At 41.8% G+C, this 15,914-nt stretch overlaps 2 protein-coding genes across 5 annotated transcripts in view; both read left to right on the forward strand.

Annotated features, from left to right (window-relative positions):
* The window catches only part of LOC144595386 (copper-transporting ATPase 2-like), a 54,918-nt gene extending 48,440 nt beyond the window's left edge, over nucleotides 1–6,478 (forward strand). For 2 of the 4 annotated variants that reach the window (XM_078402867.1, XM_078402868.1), the window contains exons 17-21: nucleotides 27–169; nucleotides 680–883; nucleotides 1,597–1,714; nucleotides 2,708–2,810; nucleotides 3,839–6,476. In XM_078402867.1, coding sequence (XP_078258993.1) covers nucleotides 27–169; nucleotides 680–883; nucleotides 1,597–1,714; nucleotides 2,708–2,810; nucleotides 3,839–4,112 — 842 coding nt within the window. In that variant the 3' untranslated portion in view covers nucleotides 4,113–6,476. Of the gene's footprint in view, nucleotides 1–26; nucleotides 170–679; nucleotides 884–1,596; nucleotides 1,715–2,707; nucleotides 2,811–3,838 lie in introns of those variants that run through there. The other 2 variants (XM_078402869.1, XM_078402870.1) reach the window with 2 other exon arrangements.
* Nucleotides 6,479–14,657: 8,179 nt separating this feature from the next.
* Nucleotides 14,658–15,914, forward strand: part of LOC144595608 (copper-transporting ATPase 2-like) — a 52,953-nt gene continuing 51,696 nt past the window's right edge. The window contains exon 1 of the mRNA XM_078403183.1: nucleotides 14,658–14,838. Within this exon, the coding sequence (XP_078259309.1) occupies nucleotides 14,706–14,838 (133 nt within the window). The 5' untranslated portion in view covers nucleotides 14,658–14,705. The remainder of the gene's footprint in view (nucleotides 14,839–15,914) is intronic.

Genomic DNA, 15,914 nt, shown 5'->3' on the forward strand with positions numbered 1-15,914 from the left:
GTGTAACAGATATCCTCTCTGGAAAGGTACGCTGTGCGGGATGATAGCAATCGCAGACACTGTCAAGCCTGAGGCCGCCCTGGCTGTGTGCACCTTGCAAAGCATGGGAGTGGACGTGGTGCTCCTGACAGGGGACAACCACAAAACCGCAACTGCCATTGCCCGCCAGGTAGGGGTGAATCACATCGGATCAATCGCCTTGGACACAGTCTCTTGCAGTTGGTTCATTCACTTTTTCATTTCTGCTCATGATTTCTATTTTAGAGGGTAGGTGGCTGTCTTTGCAACTGTCGCTAGTGTGTAGGGTAGAACTAGTATATGTGGATCGCCGGTCAGCACGGACTCGATTGGCCGAAGGTCCTGTTTCCATGCTGAAGCTTTAAACTAAACTTCTAGTCTTCTCAGTGTGCACTATTATCTCCATTCAATGGAGGCTCGGCCAGAAAGCTCGGAAGATAGAGCTGCATGAACTTGCTGGTCCTATTTACTCGGCACAAATGCAGGAGTCACTAAAATAAAAGATAAAGATTGTACTGATGGCAAAACATTTTTAATATTTCTCTATTCTTTGAATTTCATTGTTCCATTGTCGGTATATATGACAATCAAACACTCTTGACTCTAGGGTTAACTTGTTTATTCTTCCCCCCATGTTTTCTTTTCTCTTTCTTTTTTCAAGGTTGGCATCAGGAAAGTGTTTGCAGAGGTCCTCCCCTCTCATAAAGTAGCCAAGGTCCAGGAGCTTCAAGATCAAGGTAAAATAGTGGCAATGGTCGGAGATGGCGTCAATGATTCTCCTGCCCTGGCTAAAGCTGATGTGGGAATCGCCATTGGAACTGGCACAGATGTGGCAATTGAAGCAGCTGATGTGGTGCTGATTAGGGTAAGCAACTGTTACATCTTCAAAAAAAGACAAAGTGCTGGAGTAACTCAGCGGGCCAGGCAGCATCTCTGGAGATCATGGATAGGTGATGTTTTGGGTCGGGGCCCCTCTTGAGACTGATTACAGTGGGGGATGGGTTGGGGAATGAAAGCTGGGAGGGAGATGGGGGTGGGGCAAAGCCTCATGTGACAGGTAGATACAGGTGAGGGGAGGGGAGGTTTGACAGGCAGATGGTTGGACAAAGGCCAGATATGAAATGATTAAAATGTGTGATATAATTAAAAAAAGGAGTGAATTGTGAAGCCTAAGGAAGGAATATAGGTGGAAGGAGATGAGGGGAGGGAAGAAATAGGTGCAAATTCAGATAGTGCACAGAGAAGAGTGGGTAGAAAAATGGGGGTGGGGTGGGGAGAAGGTGGAGGGGTTATTTGTAGGTTAGTTACCTAAAACTGGAGAATTCAATGTTCATACCATTGGGTTGTAAACTAACCAAGCAGAATATGAGGTGCTGTTCCTCCAATTTGTGTGTGGCCTGCTCTGGCAATGGAAGAGGCTCAGGACATAGGGGCCAGTATGGGAAAAGGAAGGGGAGTTAAAATGGATAGAAACCAGGAGCTTCAACAGGCCTTATTGAAAGAGTTCTACATTTCTATTATATTCTCTTTATTTATTTTGTACTTTGTGGTGACATGTTTTCTGCCTTTTGTCCCCAGAATGACCTGCTAGATGTTGTTGCGAGCATTCATTTATCAAAAAAGACAGTTTCTCGAATTCGTATCAATTTTGTGTTTGCCTCAATTTACAACCTGGTGGGGATTCCTATTGCAGCTGGTGAGTGGAGCTCCTTTCTTTCATTTTCCCCCTTTTTCTAACCATGTATTCCTCTTAAAATCATTCAATGAGTGCAAACATTTAAAACCCATTCTAGGTACAGATGGGAGGAAGTTAGGATACTGTTGGGAGCCAATGAGAAATGAACAATGAGTAGCAAACACAAAAGTCCAAGGATGGCTCCGGATTTGGTCATGGGCTTCCTTTCCCTAACTCTGGGGAGTTTTGGATATTAATCAGACGTTCGAATGCTGGCCAGTACAAACTTCCCCCGAGCTGGTCAGCTTGGATTCCAGGCTGCTTCACAGATGAGTTGAAATGGGAAAGAGGAGGAACAGGAGAATATGTGTGGGGGTTTGGGGGTGGAGTGTGCAGGAGTGTTAGTGAATGCAATGTCTGGAGTCCCAGAACAGTGCTCTTGCTCTTACATCAGGTGCATATCATGGAAATACTTGGAATTGTCTTTCCATTCTTATTTTTTTCTCTTTGCCCTTTTGAGAATGCTTTTAGCTTTAAAAACACTACCTCTCGCCACCTCCTGTGTCACCAGAACTAGTCAATAATGTGTTAGTGTTTTTTCAAATCCATAGATGTTAATATTGTCTTATCAGTTATGTGTAACTCTCTCCTTGAATTGGGACCAGCAACCAGTGGTACCAGATCAAAGTCCTTGCCACAGAGAGGGCGTGGAGGGGTAATGCAGAATCAATGCTATTTCCATCCAGCTTCCTTCTACATGATTAGAACAAAAATCTTTGGTATAAAGTTAGCCAGCTTCATGTGCCTTTGATTCCTGTTGTTAATTGATGTTGTCCAGATGGCCAGATTTCACTGATCCCAACACAAGACTGCTCTGATAATTCATTCCGTTGTTGTAGGTTACAACTTTTCTAGTATTTTGGTGAAAATCCTGTACAGGTGGCCAAACATCACTGAGTTTCAACACGAGAATGACTGTTCTGATTATTTATTCCCTGGCTGCATGTTTTTCAGGAGTGTTTCTCCCTTTTGGCCTGGTGTTACAGCCATGGATGGGCTCAGCTGCAATGGCAGCTTCCTCTGTTTCTGTTGTCGTCTCCTCGTTACTGTTGAAACTGTGAGTAACAGAACGTTACGTTCCCCACGTTAAATCAGTTGGTCCAAAATAAGGTGTATTATTTCATAAACAAATTAACCATTTAAATTGACTGATATCAGCTGTATTTTGGAAACATGATGATGAAGCTATGATGGTGAAGCTATTTCAGGTAACTCCCTCAATAAAAACCCATGATCAATGGGAGCAGAGGCTACCACACTGAAATGATCTTAGTGAAAACTGCAGGAAGCATCTCCATGATCAAAAATCACTTCCTGCCCTGCCCTCAGTCACTCTGTAGATCAATGACACAGTCAGTCACATCCTGATCCTACATTGTCCAGCTCTATGGCAGAACATATATACTGTTCCCTTTCCCATCAAACTGGACAGTTAAGTTACTTCACACAATGCAATAACTGGGAGCAACATGTTGTCTACGGAAAGTGTAAACTACAGTTGAATTATTGTGATATGAAGGTAGATGGATATTTTATGCAAAACCCCTGCTCTGAAATGGTTGAGTGAGATAAATGTCATTCCATATTTTATGTTAACAGTAGAGACAAAAATGAAAAATATTACATTTATGAACATTACAAATTTATGCCAGGTGTAAGATACAGATGCATTCAATGCTATGAACAGAACAAAAGACATGGTACAGGGAATCTGTTATTCCCACCAAATAGGTCCATGCCCCATTGGAAAGGAGAATTATTTCTCCCTTTCCCTATCAATGTTCCTCACGTTTCAAGATCTTAAACTAATTCCACTGTCTAATGTAGGACCAATGACAAGTACAAATACATGGTAACAAGAGGGGAACTGAAATGTGTTTGTCGTGTTTTGATTATCACTATCACCTGGAATTGGGCTGTTAATAATTTGCGCCTTATGTTCCTTTACAATCAAAGGACAGTTTCAGGATTTAGTTGATTTTCTGCATTGAAAACAATCGCATTGCTTGATGATTAACATGGAACATTTTATCATTCGCTATTCAGTATGTGATCTATATGCCACTGTATTGTTCTCAATTTTAGCTACAAGAAGCCAGATCCAGAAAAACTTGAATCTCAGGCACAAGGCCGCATGAAGCAATTGACGCCGTCACAAGTTAGTGTGCGTATAGGAATGGAAAACAGTCAGCGAGATTCTCAGAGGCTCAGGACCAATGACATATTACGACGCATCAGCCGATTATCTCTGAACTCATTGACTTCTGACATGCGATCTAATCGGAGACAATCTCTTCGTGAGGAACATGATGAATGGTCCCTGCTAGTTGGAGCACCCAATGAAGAGCATTGTATCTGAAGACTGATGTGAATTATGAATAGAAAAATATATTTGTAAAAAATCATGTCTAAATGATGCCCATTCAACTCGAACCTTACTGAATGGCTTACAGCAGCAGTAATACTCATCAGGTGTATTGTTATTTGATGTACAAGCATTGAGTATGACCAAGCTGATTTATTAACTTTCACCACCTTTGAACCAAATGTGTACAAATAAGTTTTCTAAGGTTTATGTTTATGAAAAGGCATTTTGTAGTTAATTAATACTAATTGTTTTATTCAGTGTACAAAACTTTAATAAGACCAAAATATTGTGTTATTTTACACTCTAAACTCACAATACACTGCATTTCTGAACAAACAGAATTCCAATTAATGTTACCACTATAAATATTGATATCTTGAAAGATTACTTGACTTGAATCCACAACTTGTTTGGTCCAGCTTATTTCCATTTTTAACAGACATGCAGTCACCACCGAGTGAAAAACGTGGCCTTCGGTCTCGCTGCTGAAGTTTTAAGATCTTACATCGAGGACTTCAGTCACAAATTCTTACCTAATCTGCTGTGTGTGAGAAATGGAAGATTTGCCAAGGAACTTGGAGATTGTGTAATCATCATTATCTTCAGAAATGGAGATAAACCAATAGTGGTAACTGCAGGGATAAGGCAGAGATGAAAAGAGATTCCTGTACCATTGTAAATTGTTGACATTCTCTCCCCAAGGACGTGTATATGCTCAAATATGGAGATTGTTTGGGACTGAGGACATATATGGTTGTACACTAAGGAATTCAGGGTACATGAGGAAATTACATGAGTACTCAGTGGGTCAGGCAGCGTGTACATAGGAACAGAGCTTGCTATTTCGGGCTACTGACTTTGCATCAGAACAGGTGATGGGATCGAAGGGCCAAATGTCCTCCTCCTGCACCTATTTTCCATGGGATCGAGCAGGAATGTGATCCAACGGTTCAGGATCAGCCTTGATGTTTATGAATGAGACGCAAGCTCAAGGAGTGTACAAGCTACCCCACTCCTGTTTATGATGTAATCATGTTCCAATTTAATAGGTCAGTTAATGACATGAAAGTAAATGGATTCAGGGTGCGCTCATGTTCCACGGTGAGGAGTCACCAATATACACGGCATCAAAAGGTTACAGGACTTCAGACTACTTGGTTGTTTTTTCACTGGACTGAATAATTTTCCTGTCATTAAAACTTTAATGCTTCTCATGATCTTCAGAAAAAACACATTCTCCACAGGTGTACAATATGTTACACAGGACCATCTGATTGTTTTTTATAAGTATTCCTTGTTCATTTAATTTGTGGTTTGCAGGACTAATAATTTGTTTTAATGTATGCGGTCCCTGAGGAAACCATCCTGCAGTTTCCAGCTCTTCAGTGTACAATGGTGGCAGGAATTCAACTGTGGCCTTACTCCTTGAGCGCTTGCAGTGGCTGTGCCAAGCTTCAGTGCATCCCTCTACATGATCTTGAAATATCAGCCATGGGAAACTCTCAGGCCTGGAAGACTGGCAAGTTTCAGAGAGAACCAGATGGTGTCTTTCACCGAGTTGATATCCTTCCTTGATATTTGCCTTGGGGACCACTATACAGATGAACCTTGGTAATGAACACCAGATCTCTTTCTTGGTAAAGGCAGGAAGTGACAAATTATTGTATCTTGCCCAGCATTGTAACTTGGGGGGCAGTGGGTACTGGCAACGAGATTGTGTTGTGTACAGACACAACAGTTGTGTGTTGTGTATTATCTTCTATATATAGCAACTGTTGTGTGTTGAAAAAGGAGCACAGCCCCTCCTTGGGGAAGGAGAGATAAACGGCTCAGTGAATATTGATACCTTTATTATGAATAATTTCTGTGAACATACTTGCATTTGCCCTGGTTAACCACAGTGCTTCATGCGTAATTGTTTCTCCATGAACAATGTTAGTTCGGTTGATGACAAACTAACCGTGGGAGATATTTTGTTAATTAAATGCTGTAATGGAATTTTTTTAATCATAAAAATTGTAAGACTGTGATCATGCGACAATTGTACGTAAAGCTATTTCTGAGTTTATAGTGCAGATTGATGACATTGCTAAAAAGCTGATTTTATTCTGCCGTGAACCTTAAGTAAGCTGAGAAATTCCTCCAAGCTGCAGTACAATGGAGTTGAAATGGTGAGGCAAAGTCAGTACCAGAACAGGAGAAACTTTGAGGATGTAACAGGGTAAAAAGGATTAAATAATGAAATCAGGTTCCATAAACATAGTTGTATTCCTCTGGAATTTAGAAGGCTAAGTGGTGATCTGAGGTATAATAAAATGTCACTTCAGTAGGTTCTTGGTTCTTGGTCCTCCAAAATATTCCCAATGGAATTTAAACTGGAGGTGCAGATACAATAGAGGGATTCAAAAGAATAACAATTCAGGCCTTGAGGGGCATTTTGGAATGAAATCAGAAAGTCGCTTAACATACACAGATCAGAGGGAAGCTAAGTACCCTATCCCAATTCTGTACATGGCAAATCAATTTAAATCTCAAGACCACAATCTGTGAGGAGCAGGCAGAGATCATGAAGGTCTTGATAATTGTTTTACATTACCCTCTTTCAATGCTCCATTGTTCAACGGTTGGAATGTTAATCTGTGCTGATAATCAATATTTCTCATGCACATTGCCCAGGTCTTCCATAGAATGCTTTTAGTATCATTATTCCCAAACTATATTTTGATTATTAAAAGCTAAAGTGCTGTACTGTGTACAGGGAACACGGTAGCCTGATTGTCATGTTATTGATCATTGATTTGTTATTTACACTACGGTCAGTTGCAATTCCCTGTTGTACCAAAAGGTAGGAAATGATTAATGTCTGAGCCTCTGAAATGATCTCGTGGAATAACACGCACACTGTTCCGTTCTTTAAATACAACAGTCAGGATAATTTGATTCAATTACATCTCTAGTTCAAGTAGATTAATTGTTACAATGGTTCCTCTTGAGTCCTTCTCTTTATTTTACAGGGTAACTGCTTCAGTTTCAGCTGGTGACAGCTTGAAGCTGTAATTTTCTTGTCCAACATCTCAGGAGGCCACAATCTGCTGGTTTCATGTGTGAATCTGTGTGGGTGCATTGTTCAAAAGAACTGAATAGCTCAATCATCAGCACAAAAATAGCTTGAGGTACAATTGATGTTTGATTAAGCAAAGCTAAAGGCACGGTGCATGGATCAGTGAAAAATGAAGTATCCTACCAGCTCATAACATGACATTTTTGTAGTACTTCTGCAATTAAGACATCCGAACGTATTAGTGAAAATTCAACGTAGTATTCCACAACACACCCAACAATGACTTTGCCCATTAACGATTGATTGCTGTTAGTTTCAAACAATTCCAAAACTAAGCGATGTTTCACGTAATTCAAGGCCAACTATTTGACTTCAGATACTGCTCACTTTGATGCTCACGTTTAGGCTTGTAGAGTTTACCAGACAGCCTGTTACACAGTGTTCCAAGGTGTTCACTTCAGAACATCCTTATTAGCTTCTTCTGCACTCAGGGTCAGCTTGCAGAGCTGTGCCCAGCACAGTTTGCTTTCTTCATATCATCATATCATATCATATATATACAGCCGGAAACAGGCCTTTTCGGCCCTCCAAGTCCGTGCCGCCCAGTGATCCCCACACATTAACACTATCCTACACCCACTAGGGACAATTTTTTTTACATTTACCCAGCCAATTAACCTACATACCTGTACGTCTTTGGAGTGCGGGAGGAAACCGAAGATCTCGGAGAAAACCCACGCAGGTCACGGGGAGAACGTACAAACTCCTTACAGTGCAGCACCCGTAGTCAGGATCGAACCTGAGTCTCCGGCGCTGCATTCGCTGTAAAGCAGCAACTCTACCGCTGCGCTACCGTGCCGCCCTTGTATTGGTGCTGATCATATCTCAATCACAGTACACTGCTGGGGTGGGGGGGAGGAATGAAATCATCCTCAGAGGGAAAGACTAAAAATAAATAATTAAAGCTATTATTATTAAAATACTAAATATATGATAATCAAAGAAATGCAGGTGTTAAGATTCCTGGGCTCCAGAGAGATGTTTCAGACAGAGCAACAGCAAACAAAGGGAGGCAGAATGGGACCAAAGGTGAACGCTCATGGACTATTTCCCAACATAGAGGATTCTAAAACCAGAGGGCATAGGCTTAACATAGGAGGGGAGAGGTTAAAGTCGATCCTTGGGGGCAACTGATGTTTCACCCAGAGGGTAGTCCATATCTGGAATGAGCTGCCAGAGGAAGCCCTAGATTATACAATTAAGACTTATTTTAAAAGTCTTTGGATAGATATATGGATAGGATGGGTTTGGTAGGGCCAAATTCAGGCAATCGGGACTTGCCCAGGATGCCAAATTGGTCAGCATGTATAAAGGGGGCACAAAGGCCTGTTCCTGTGCTGTACAGCTCTATGACTGACAAAGGAGTCTGTCAGAGTATATTGGATGTGCAAAGTTAGTGGAGATTGGTGACGTAGCTGATAAAAAATTATGAAAGTTGGTAAACACCACAAAGGAGAGCATGGAGTCGGGTGAAGAGGAAACAGTGAGGATGGAGGATTGGAATAAAACTCAAAGTAGTGGTTTTCTTGCCTGAAGGTTAGGAGGATATTTATTGTCAAAAATCTCCAGGTTGCATTTGTTGTCCTTCATAAAAACACAAAGTTATGGAGGAAATCACTGCATCAGGCAGGATCTGTGAGGGGAATGGACAAATATTTCAGGCTGGGAGCCTTCTTCCGACTGATGATTTAGCAAGGCTTTGGAACTGATTTCACTTCTCATGTCCTGGGACTATTTGAGTACTTCCTGTGAACCGGCCACATTTGGGATTGAGAATTTGTTATTTGGGTGCTGGAGGGGAAGTAAATATCTAGAAAATATAGTTTGTTCTGGTAGTGGAGGACATGTCCAGCCTGACCTGTCGTCAGGTCTTCCTGCTCTGCATTTTGTAAGTCCTACAGTCTGCCATGTTCTTTAAATTGGCTGGCATTTGTACAATTGTTTCTGTCATTTTGCAGCAGATTTGGAGACTCCTAAAAAGACTATATCCCTGGAATAAACCAACAGCAAAAGGTGAGGGTCTGTGTATTTCTGACAGTCACTGACAATGATGACTTCCTAAACCAGCCAGATGAAGAAGCCTCAATCACACAACCCCTGCAAGGCATTTAGATTTATGCTGTCAGAAGGCAGGGAGTGACTCAAAACGTTCGTAATATAAAAATAATTCCATTCCGCAACATAAATTAAATTTAAAGTGTGGAGCTTTGGTTTCACATTTCCCTTGACTTTTCTGGCTCATCTTCTAATTGAAAGTGTCTTGTTATCTAAGAGCATCAACTCCACAAAACCCAGTGGTTTTTATGGTCTTTTGGACCAGCTTAATCACAAAGCAATGTAATTACTAGCACAACAGTTGGAAGAATTGACTCTTAATACAAAATATTCTACAAATAGATTTTGTGGAGCAAATAGTAAAGTGAAAACATCAGCTATCTAGTCATTTATAGTTATTTATCAAGACTGCATGTACTGTTATTTCAATTTCTTAAATTAGTTGTTATCTGAAGAAAAGTTATAGGAAATAAGCTACATGTTGGCTGAGTTTTGTTCAACAGTAAAATAATGCAGAAAATGCAGAAAGTGTCGCCACCGAATAATATAGGACTCGGACACCATGCACTCTTTTCCAGACACACTTTAATTACTTGTGCACAAGGAGAGCAGCAGATTCACAAATACCACACTGCTCTGAATTCAACTTGATGAATGTCAACTTCTATACAGACGTTTAATCAATTGGAATCTTATGCACTACCTACTTTTTTTTCTTCTTTTTTTTTTTGTGTGTGGGGGGGGGGGGTCGTGTAGGGTGTGTGTGTGTGTGTGTGGGGTGTGTGTGTCTGTGTGGGGTGTGTGTGTGTGTGTATGTGTGGGGTGTGTGTGTGTGTGTGTGTGTGTGTGTGGGGGGTGTGTAGGGTGTGTGTGTGTGTGTGTGTGTGTGTGTGGGGGGGGTATGTAGGGTGTGTGTGTGTGTGTGTGTGTGTGTGTGGGGTGTGTGTGTGTGTGGGGTGTGTGTGGGGTGTGTGTGTGTGCGTGTGGGGTGTGTGTGTGTAGGGTGTGTGTGTGGGGTGTGTGTGTGTGTAGGGTGTGTGTGTGTGTAGGGTGTGTGTGTGTGTAGGGTGTGTGTGTGTGTGTGTGTGGGGTGTGTGTGTGTGTGCGTGTGTGGGGTGTGTGTCTGTGTGTGTGTGTGTGTGTGTGGGGTGTGTGTGTGTGTGGGGTGTGTGTCTGTGTGGGGTGACATATGGAATTACCAATCTAAATACATTCTGATAGTGTTAATAGCCAACACAAACAATATATTCACATCTGTATCAGTAACCAATAGCAGATACATATCCGATTCTAATAACTAACCCCAGTATATTCTGATAGGTAATAGTGATTAATAGTAATACGTTAATAGCCAATCTTAATACATACTGATAAGTATTCGTAACCAATAGAACTACATGCTATATTATTTTCTGTTATGCCTGACCGGAGGGGGTCATTTACACTCTTCTTAGGGGAAGGGAGGCTATCTAGAGCAATGAGACTCACAAGGGCATAATTCTACAGCGCCGAGTACAGAGAGTGACTGCCAAGATATGTTGTCCCGATAGATGGAGATTTTAACACTATTGTTCTGTAAGGCCTGAAACAATGTGATTCTTAGGGCTTTTGTGTTCGCTGAAGCTTTAATAAAGTGCACACCATTTTAACCCTTGCTATGCTGTAGCTTCCACAGAAGTACTCAGCACATTAGACAGCATTTGTGGAAAGAGAGAAATAGTGAATACTTTTGTAACTTTGTCAGCACCCTATACATACTTTGAGTATGGTATGCAAAACAAAGAATTTCACTGTGACATGTCACATGTGATAATAAAGTATCAATCAATCAATAGCATTAATGTTGCTGGATGATGAATTTTCATTAGTACTAAGCAGTTCTGTCACAGACGTTATCTGGAAGTGTTGGGTCTCATCCCTAATCCTGAGGGATATAGCCTGCTAGTTGGTAGATGAGATACTCTGCCTCGGGCTTACTGCTGGGACTTGATTGTATTCATATATGGTATATGTGATCTGTTTTGAAAGCATGCAAACCAAAGCTTTTCGCTGCCACTCGCTACACATGACAATAGTAAACCAAACCTGGAACAGTGTAAGAGTCCAAAGATAGAGGTCTGATTGGGGAGGGATAGAGGACTAAAGCAGGAGGGAACTGTCAACTTAGGGGCTTCCCTGCAGATGAGTATTTCACGCTATCTCTGTACACACAATAATAATAAAACCACTGGGGCACAGGCAGCAACCAATCTGCATTTGATTCCTTAATGTACAGGAAATCATATCATGAATAATAAATGCTCTACACAAGATTGGAAATAATGTTTCACTGGAATAAATGTTTGGGTGCATGGATGATGAGATGAGTACGTTGCTGAAGATAAGCACTGCATTGTCAGACACTGTAATTTGATCACGTAGACTTCCTAAGATTAACAACATTAGAAGTAATGTCTATGAACAGAAGGTGAGAGGTTTCAAAATGATAGAGCAATAAAAAAATCGATCTTTTAAATTCTGCACATCAAAGCACTGCAAAGTCTTACAATCAATATTCATGAACCACAGGAGATGCACTTTTGTTTATAAAGCTAAACAATGCGAATAGTCAACACCACAGCGCAGCGGGAGAGTTGCTGCCTTACAGCATCAGAGAACCGGGTCCAATCCTGACCTCGGATGCTATCTATATGCAGTTTGTATCTCCCTGTGACATTGTGGGTTTTCTCTGGGTGCTCCTCCCACATTCCAAAGACGTGCAAGTTTGGATGTTAATTGGTTTCTGTAAATTGGTCCTAATGTGTAGGATAGAACTAGTGTACGGGTTGGTTGGTTGGAGTAGACTTGGTGAGCTGAAGGGCCTGTTTCCACACTGTATCTCTAAAAATAAAACTATTCATGGTCATGGGTATCGGACTGGTGTTAAATCATTTTCTCTCTTTGCAAGTGAAAACTTTAAGAGGCATAGATAGGATCAATGGTTTTTTTGTGATCCTACACATCGGTACCTTCTAGCGGCTCCTCTGAAAACCATAATTATTTCATTTTCAGGCAACGTTACACATATGTATATTAATCACAATTAGCTAGTGGATAATGTAAGTGAATGAATTAGAACATTTAATTGATTAGACAGTTTAGTTATAATATTACAAGTTAAAATGTCCCCAAGATTGGAAATCTTAATGATGCAAATTGGTAATAAATGTAGCTTAATTTTTAATTGACATGTGTACTTGCACCTTTTTGTCTACGAAAAGGAGCATTGGATTGGATAGACAATCAGAATCTTTTTCCCAGAGAATAAATGTCAAAGACTAGAGGGCATAGCTTTAAGGCGAGAGGGGCAACGTTTAAAGGGGATGTGCAGGACAGGTTTTTTCCACAGAGGTTGGTGGGTGCCTGGAACTCGCTGCCAGGAGTAGTGGAGGAGGCAGATACGATAGTGGTGTTTAAGAGGCTTTTAGATATTCAGACTTTTGAATATTCAGGGAATGGAGGGATATGGATCACATGCAAGCAGAGGAGATTAGTTTAACTTGGCATCATATTCGGCACTGACCTTGTGGGCCAAAGGGCCTGTTTCTGCACTGTATTGTTCTATGTTCTGATCTGCCAAGTATTGCCAGCATTTTCTGTTTTCTTTATATTTGAGTTCTTTCCAGGTTTACGGCCTGTTGTTGATGTCAATGCCAGCATGACTATTCCAGCATGTCAATGCCAATGTGTCAAGGCCAATGCATCAATGTAATCATGCCATGTAAATGCCAACATGTCAATGCCAACATGCCAAGGTCAACATGTCAAGGCCAACAATCAATGCCAATGTGTCAATTCCAACACATAAGGTCAACACATCAATGCCATCGTGTTGTGTCAATTCCAACATATGAATGCCAACATATCAAGACCAACAGTCAATGCCAATGTGTCAATGCCAACACATGAAGGTCAACACATCAATGCCATTGTGTCATGTCAATGCCAACATATCAAGGCCACCAGTCAACGACAATGTGTCAATGCATGAAGGCAAACACATCAATGCCAACCTGTCGTTGCCCTGCTGCCTCCGGGCGCGCCTCCAGGAATAGATCACTTGCAACTATTACTTCTGCCATCCTTATTGCGGGGATGTGCGGCCTGAGCGTCGGATCGATATGTTTGCTTTAACACAAGCCGACCGCGAGGGACGGGCGGACGGCGAGCCCGCTGCACCTGTGGGCTCGTGCTCGTGCCAACCGCCCGCCCGTTCGTGCCAACCGCCTGCCACGTGACGCGCGCTGAATTGAATGGCGCGGCCGTTAGCGGGCGGCGCGGCGCGGCGCGGGTCGGCGGGTGGCCGTCCTCCACTGGGCCGCCTCGACACCACAGGTGCGGCGGTGGCGGCCGGGGCTCTCATCTCTGGGCGTGGGAGGGCAGTAACTCCCAACTCACCTGGAATTTAGAGGTTTGCTTCATGTTTAAGGTGGCGACGGGGAATAGTGCTGCCATTGATGCTTTGGGTGGTAATTAGCCAGATGGGATTTATTGGGGACAACAGAGCATAATGTAGACAATTGTTGTGTAGATGTCAGTGTTAGAACTGAACTGGAACAACTTGGCAAGAAGCCCAGGTAGTTCTGGAGAGCAGCTCTTCAGTACTATGTCTGGAATGATTTCTGAGCCTATGCTACATTTTGTGTGCATTCAGCATTTTGCTTAACTACGTGGAGTGAATCAGATCGCCTGAAGATCTGGCATCCTAACGCTGGGAATCTCGGGAGGAAGACAAGTTGCATTATCTACTGGGCGCTTGGGCTGAATTTGGTTGCTAATAATTCAACATTGTCTTTAGGAACTTGCATGCTGGGCCCCATCCTTGCAAAGGATTGGAATAGGATGACCAGGCAGGAAAGGATTTGAAATTGGTGTCTTACGTTGATGACGGGTGATCTATTGAACGTCAAAAATATTGGCACCCCGCCCAATCCCAAATCAGCAATGAATGTCTAGAGTTAAAACCTTGCAAGGCCTGAAGCTTTCCACCTCCTTCCTATGATTTAAACTGGGCATCTCAATGTTTTTCAATGATTCTTTGAAATAACCTGGAACTGTTTTTTTCCAGATGCAAACAACCTTGGACTGGTATTCTACAGAGAGGGAATATATTGAAATCCTGTGCTGCTAATATTGAAGCTGTCAAAAGCCGAAGTGTATTTCAAGGCCAGGGAAATATTGTGAAATATGAACCCCCTCTGGTTCATAGTGAGGCTTTCGTACTGAAGAAATTTAAAATCTCCTTTCCAAGTGTGATAAAATGAGACAGTATCAATTTCCAACAAAACCATGTCTATATCAACAAAACTGGAGTACTTCAAATCACTTGTGCCGTGATCATTAGCATTGGATGCTCATATGCCTCCCAAATGCAAAGGACACAGTCAAGCAAAATATCACCGGTCAAAAAGCAGGGAAAAAGTAGCATCACTTCATCATTTATACTATCAGAGAGATTAGGAAGTGTCACAAATACAATGGAAGATACTTTCACTGTACCCGGTAGGGTAACTGAATTTTGACTTCAAAAGTTTTGAAGAATTTTAAACAATTTTGGTGTTTGACAATATCAATGATTTTTACTTTAAAGTGAAGTAAAATCAAAATTTTTGATGTTTTTCTGTAGATCAATGGGACAAAGATGTAAATTAGTCAATATTAAAACGAGGCAGCCCTCATAAGGGCTTAACATAAGTGATGAACAAGAGAATTGTAAAATACATTTCACCAGCTTAATGTTTGAATCTGCGCTATTTTACCTTCCAAACCTCATTTGGAAGAAATGTCATTCCATTTAATGCTCGGAGTTGAGAAAGGCACAGATCAGTTTTTGGTATTTGAGGAGCAGGCAGTCCTTGTTGTAGAATATTGCATGGGATCCAAGGAGAGATAACTGGATGGATAGAAAATTGGCATCATGGAACGAAGCAGAGGGTGATGGTGGAAGTTGTTTCTCGGACTGGAGGCCTGTGACTGACTAGTGATGTGCCTCAGGGTTCGGTGGTGGGCCATTACTATTTTTCATCTATATCAATGATTTGGGTACGGCAAGATTAGCAAGTTTGCAGATGATACAAAAGTGGATGATTTTGCAGATAGTGAAAATGGTTGTGAAAAATTGCAGCAGGATCTTGATCAATTCATGTGGGCTGAGGAATGGTTGATGGGAATTAATGCAGAAAAATGTGTGGTGTTGCATTTTGGGAAGTCTAACATGGGCAGGACCTTCACAGTGAATGGTAGGGCTTTGGGTAGTGTAGAGCAGAGGGATCTAGGAGTGCAGGTGCATAGCTCCCTGAAGGTGGAGTTGCAGGTTGATCGGGTGGTCAAAAAAGCGTTTGGCATATTGGCCTTCATCAGCCAGAGTATTGAGTATAGAAGTTGTGAAGTCATGTTGCAGTTGTATAAGATGTTGGTGAGGCCACATTAGACTATTGTGTTCAGTTCTGGGCACCATTTTATAGGAAAGATGTTGTCAAGCTGGAAAGGGTACAAAGAAGATTTATGGGAATGTTGCCAGGACTAGTGGGTCTGAGCTATAGGCAGAGGTTGAGTAGGCTGGGATTTTATTCCTTGGA

Source organism: Rhinoraja longicauda, chromosome 7 (assembly GCF_053455715.1).
Source record: "Rhinoraja longicauda isolate Sanriku21f chromosome 7, sRhiLon1.1, whole genome shotgun sequence".
In the NCBI taxonomy this organism is placed as follows: domain Eukaryota; kingdom Metazoa; phylum Chordata; class Chondrichthyes; order Rajiformes; family Arhynchobatidae; genus Rhinoraja; species Rhinoraja longicauda.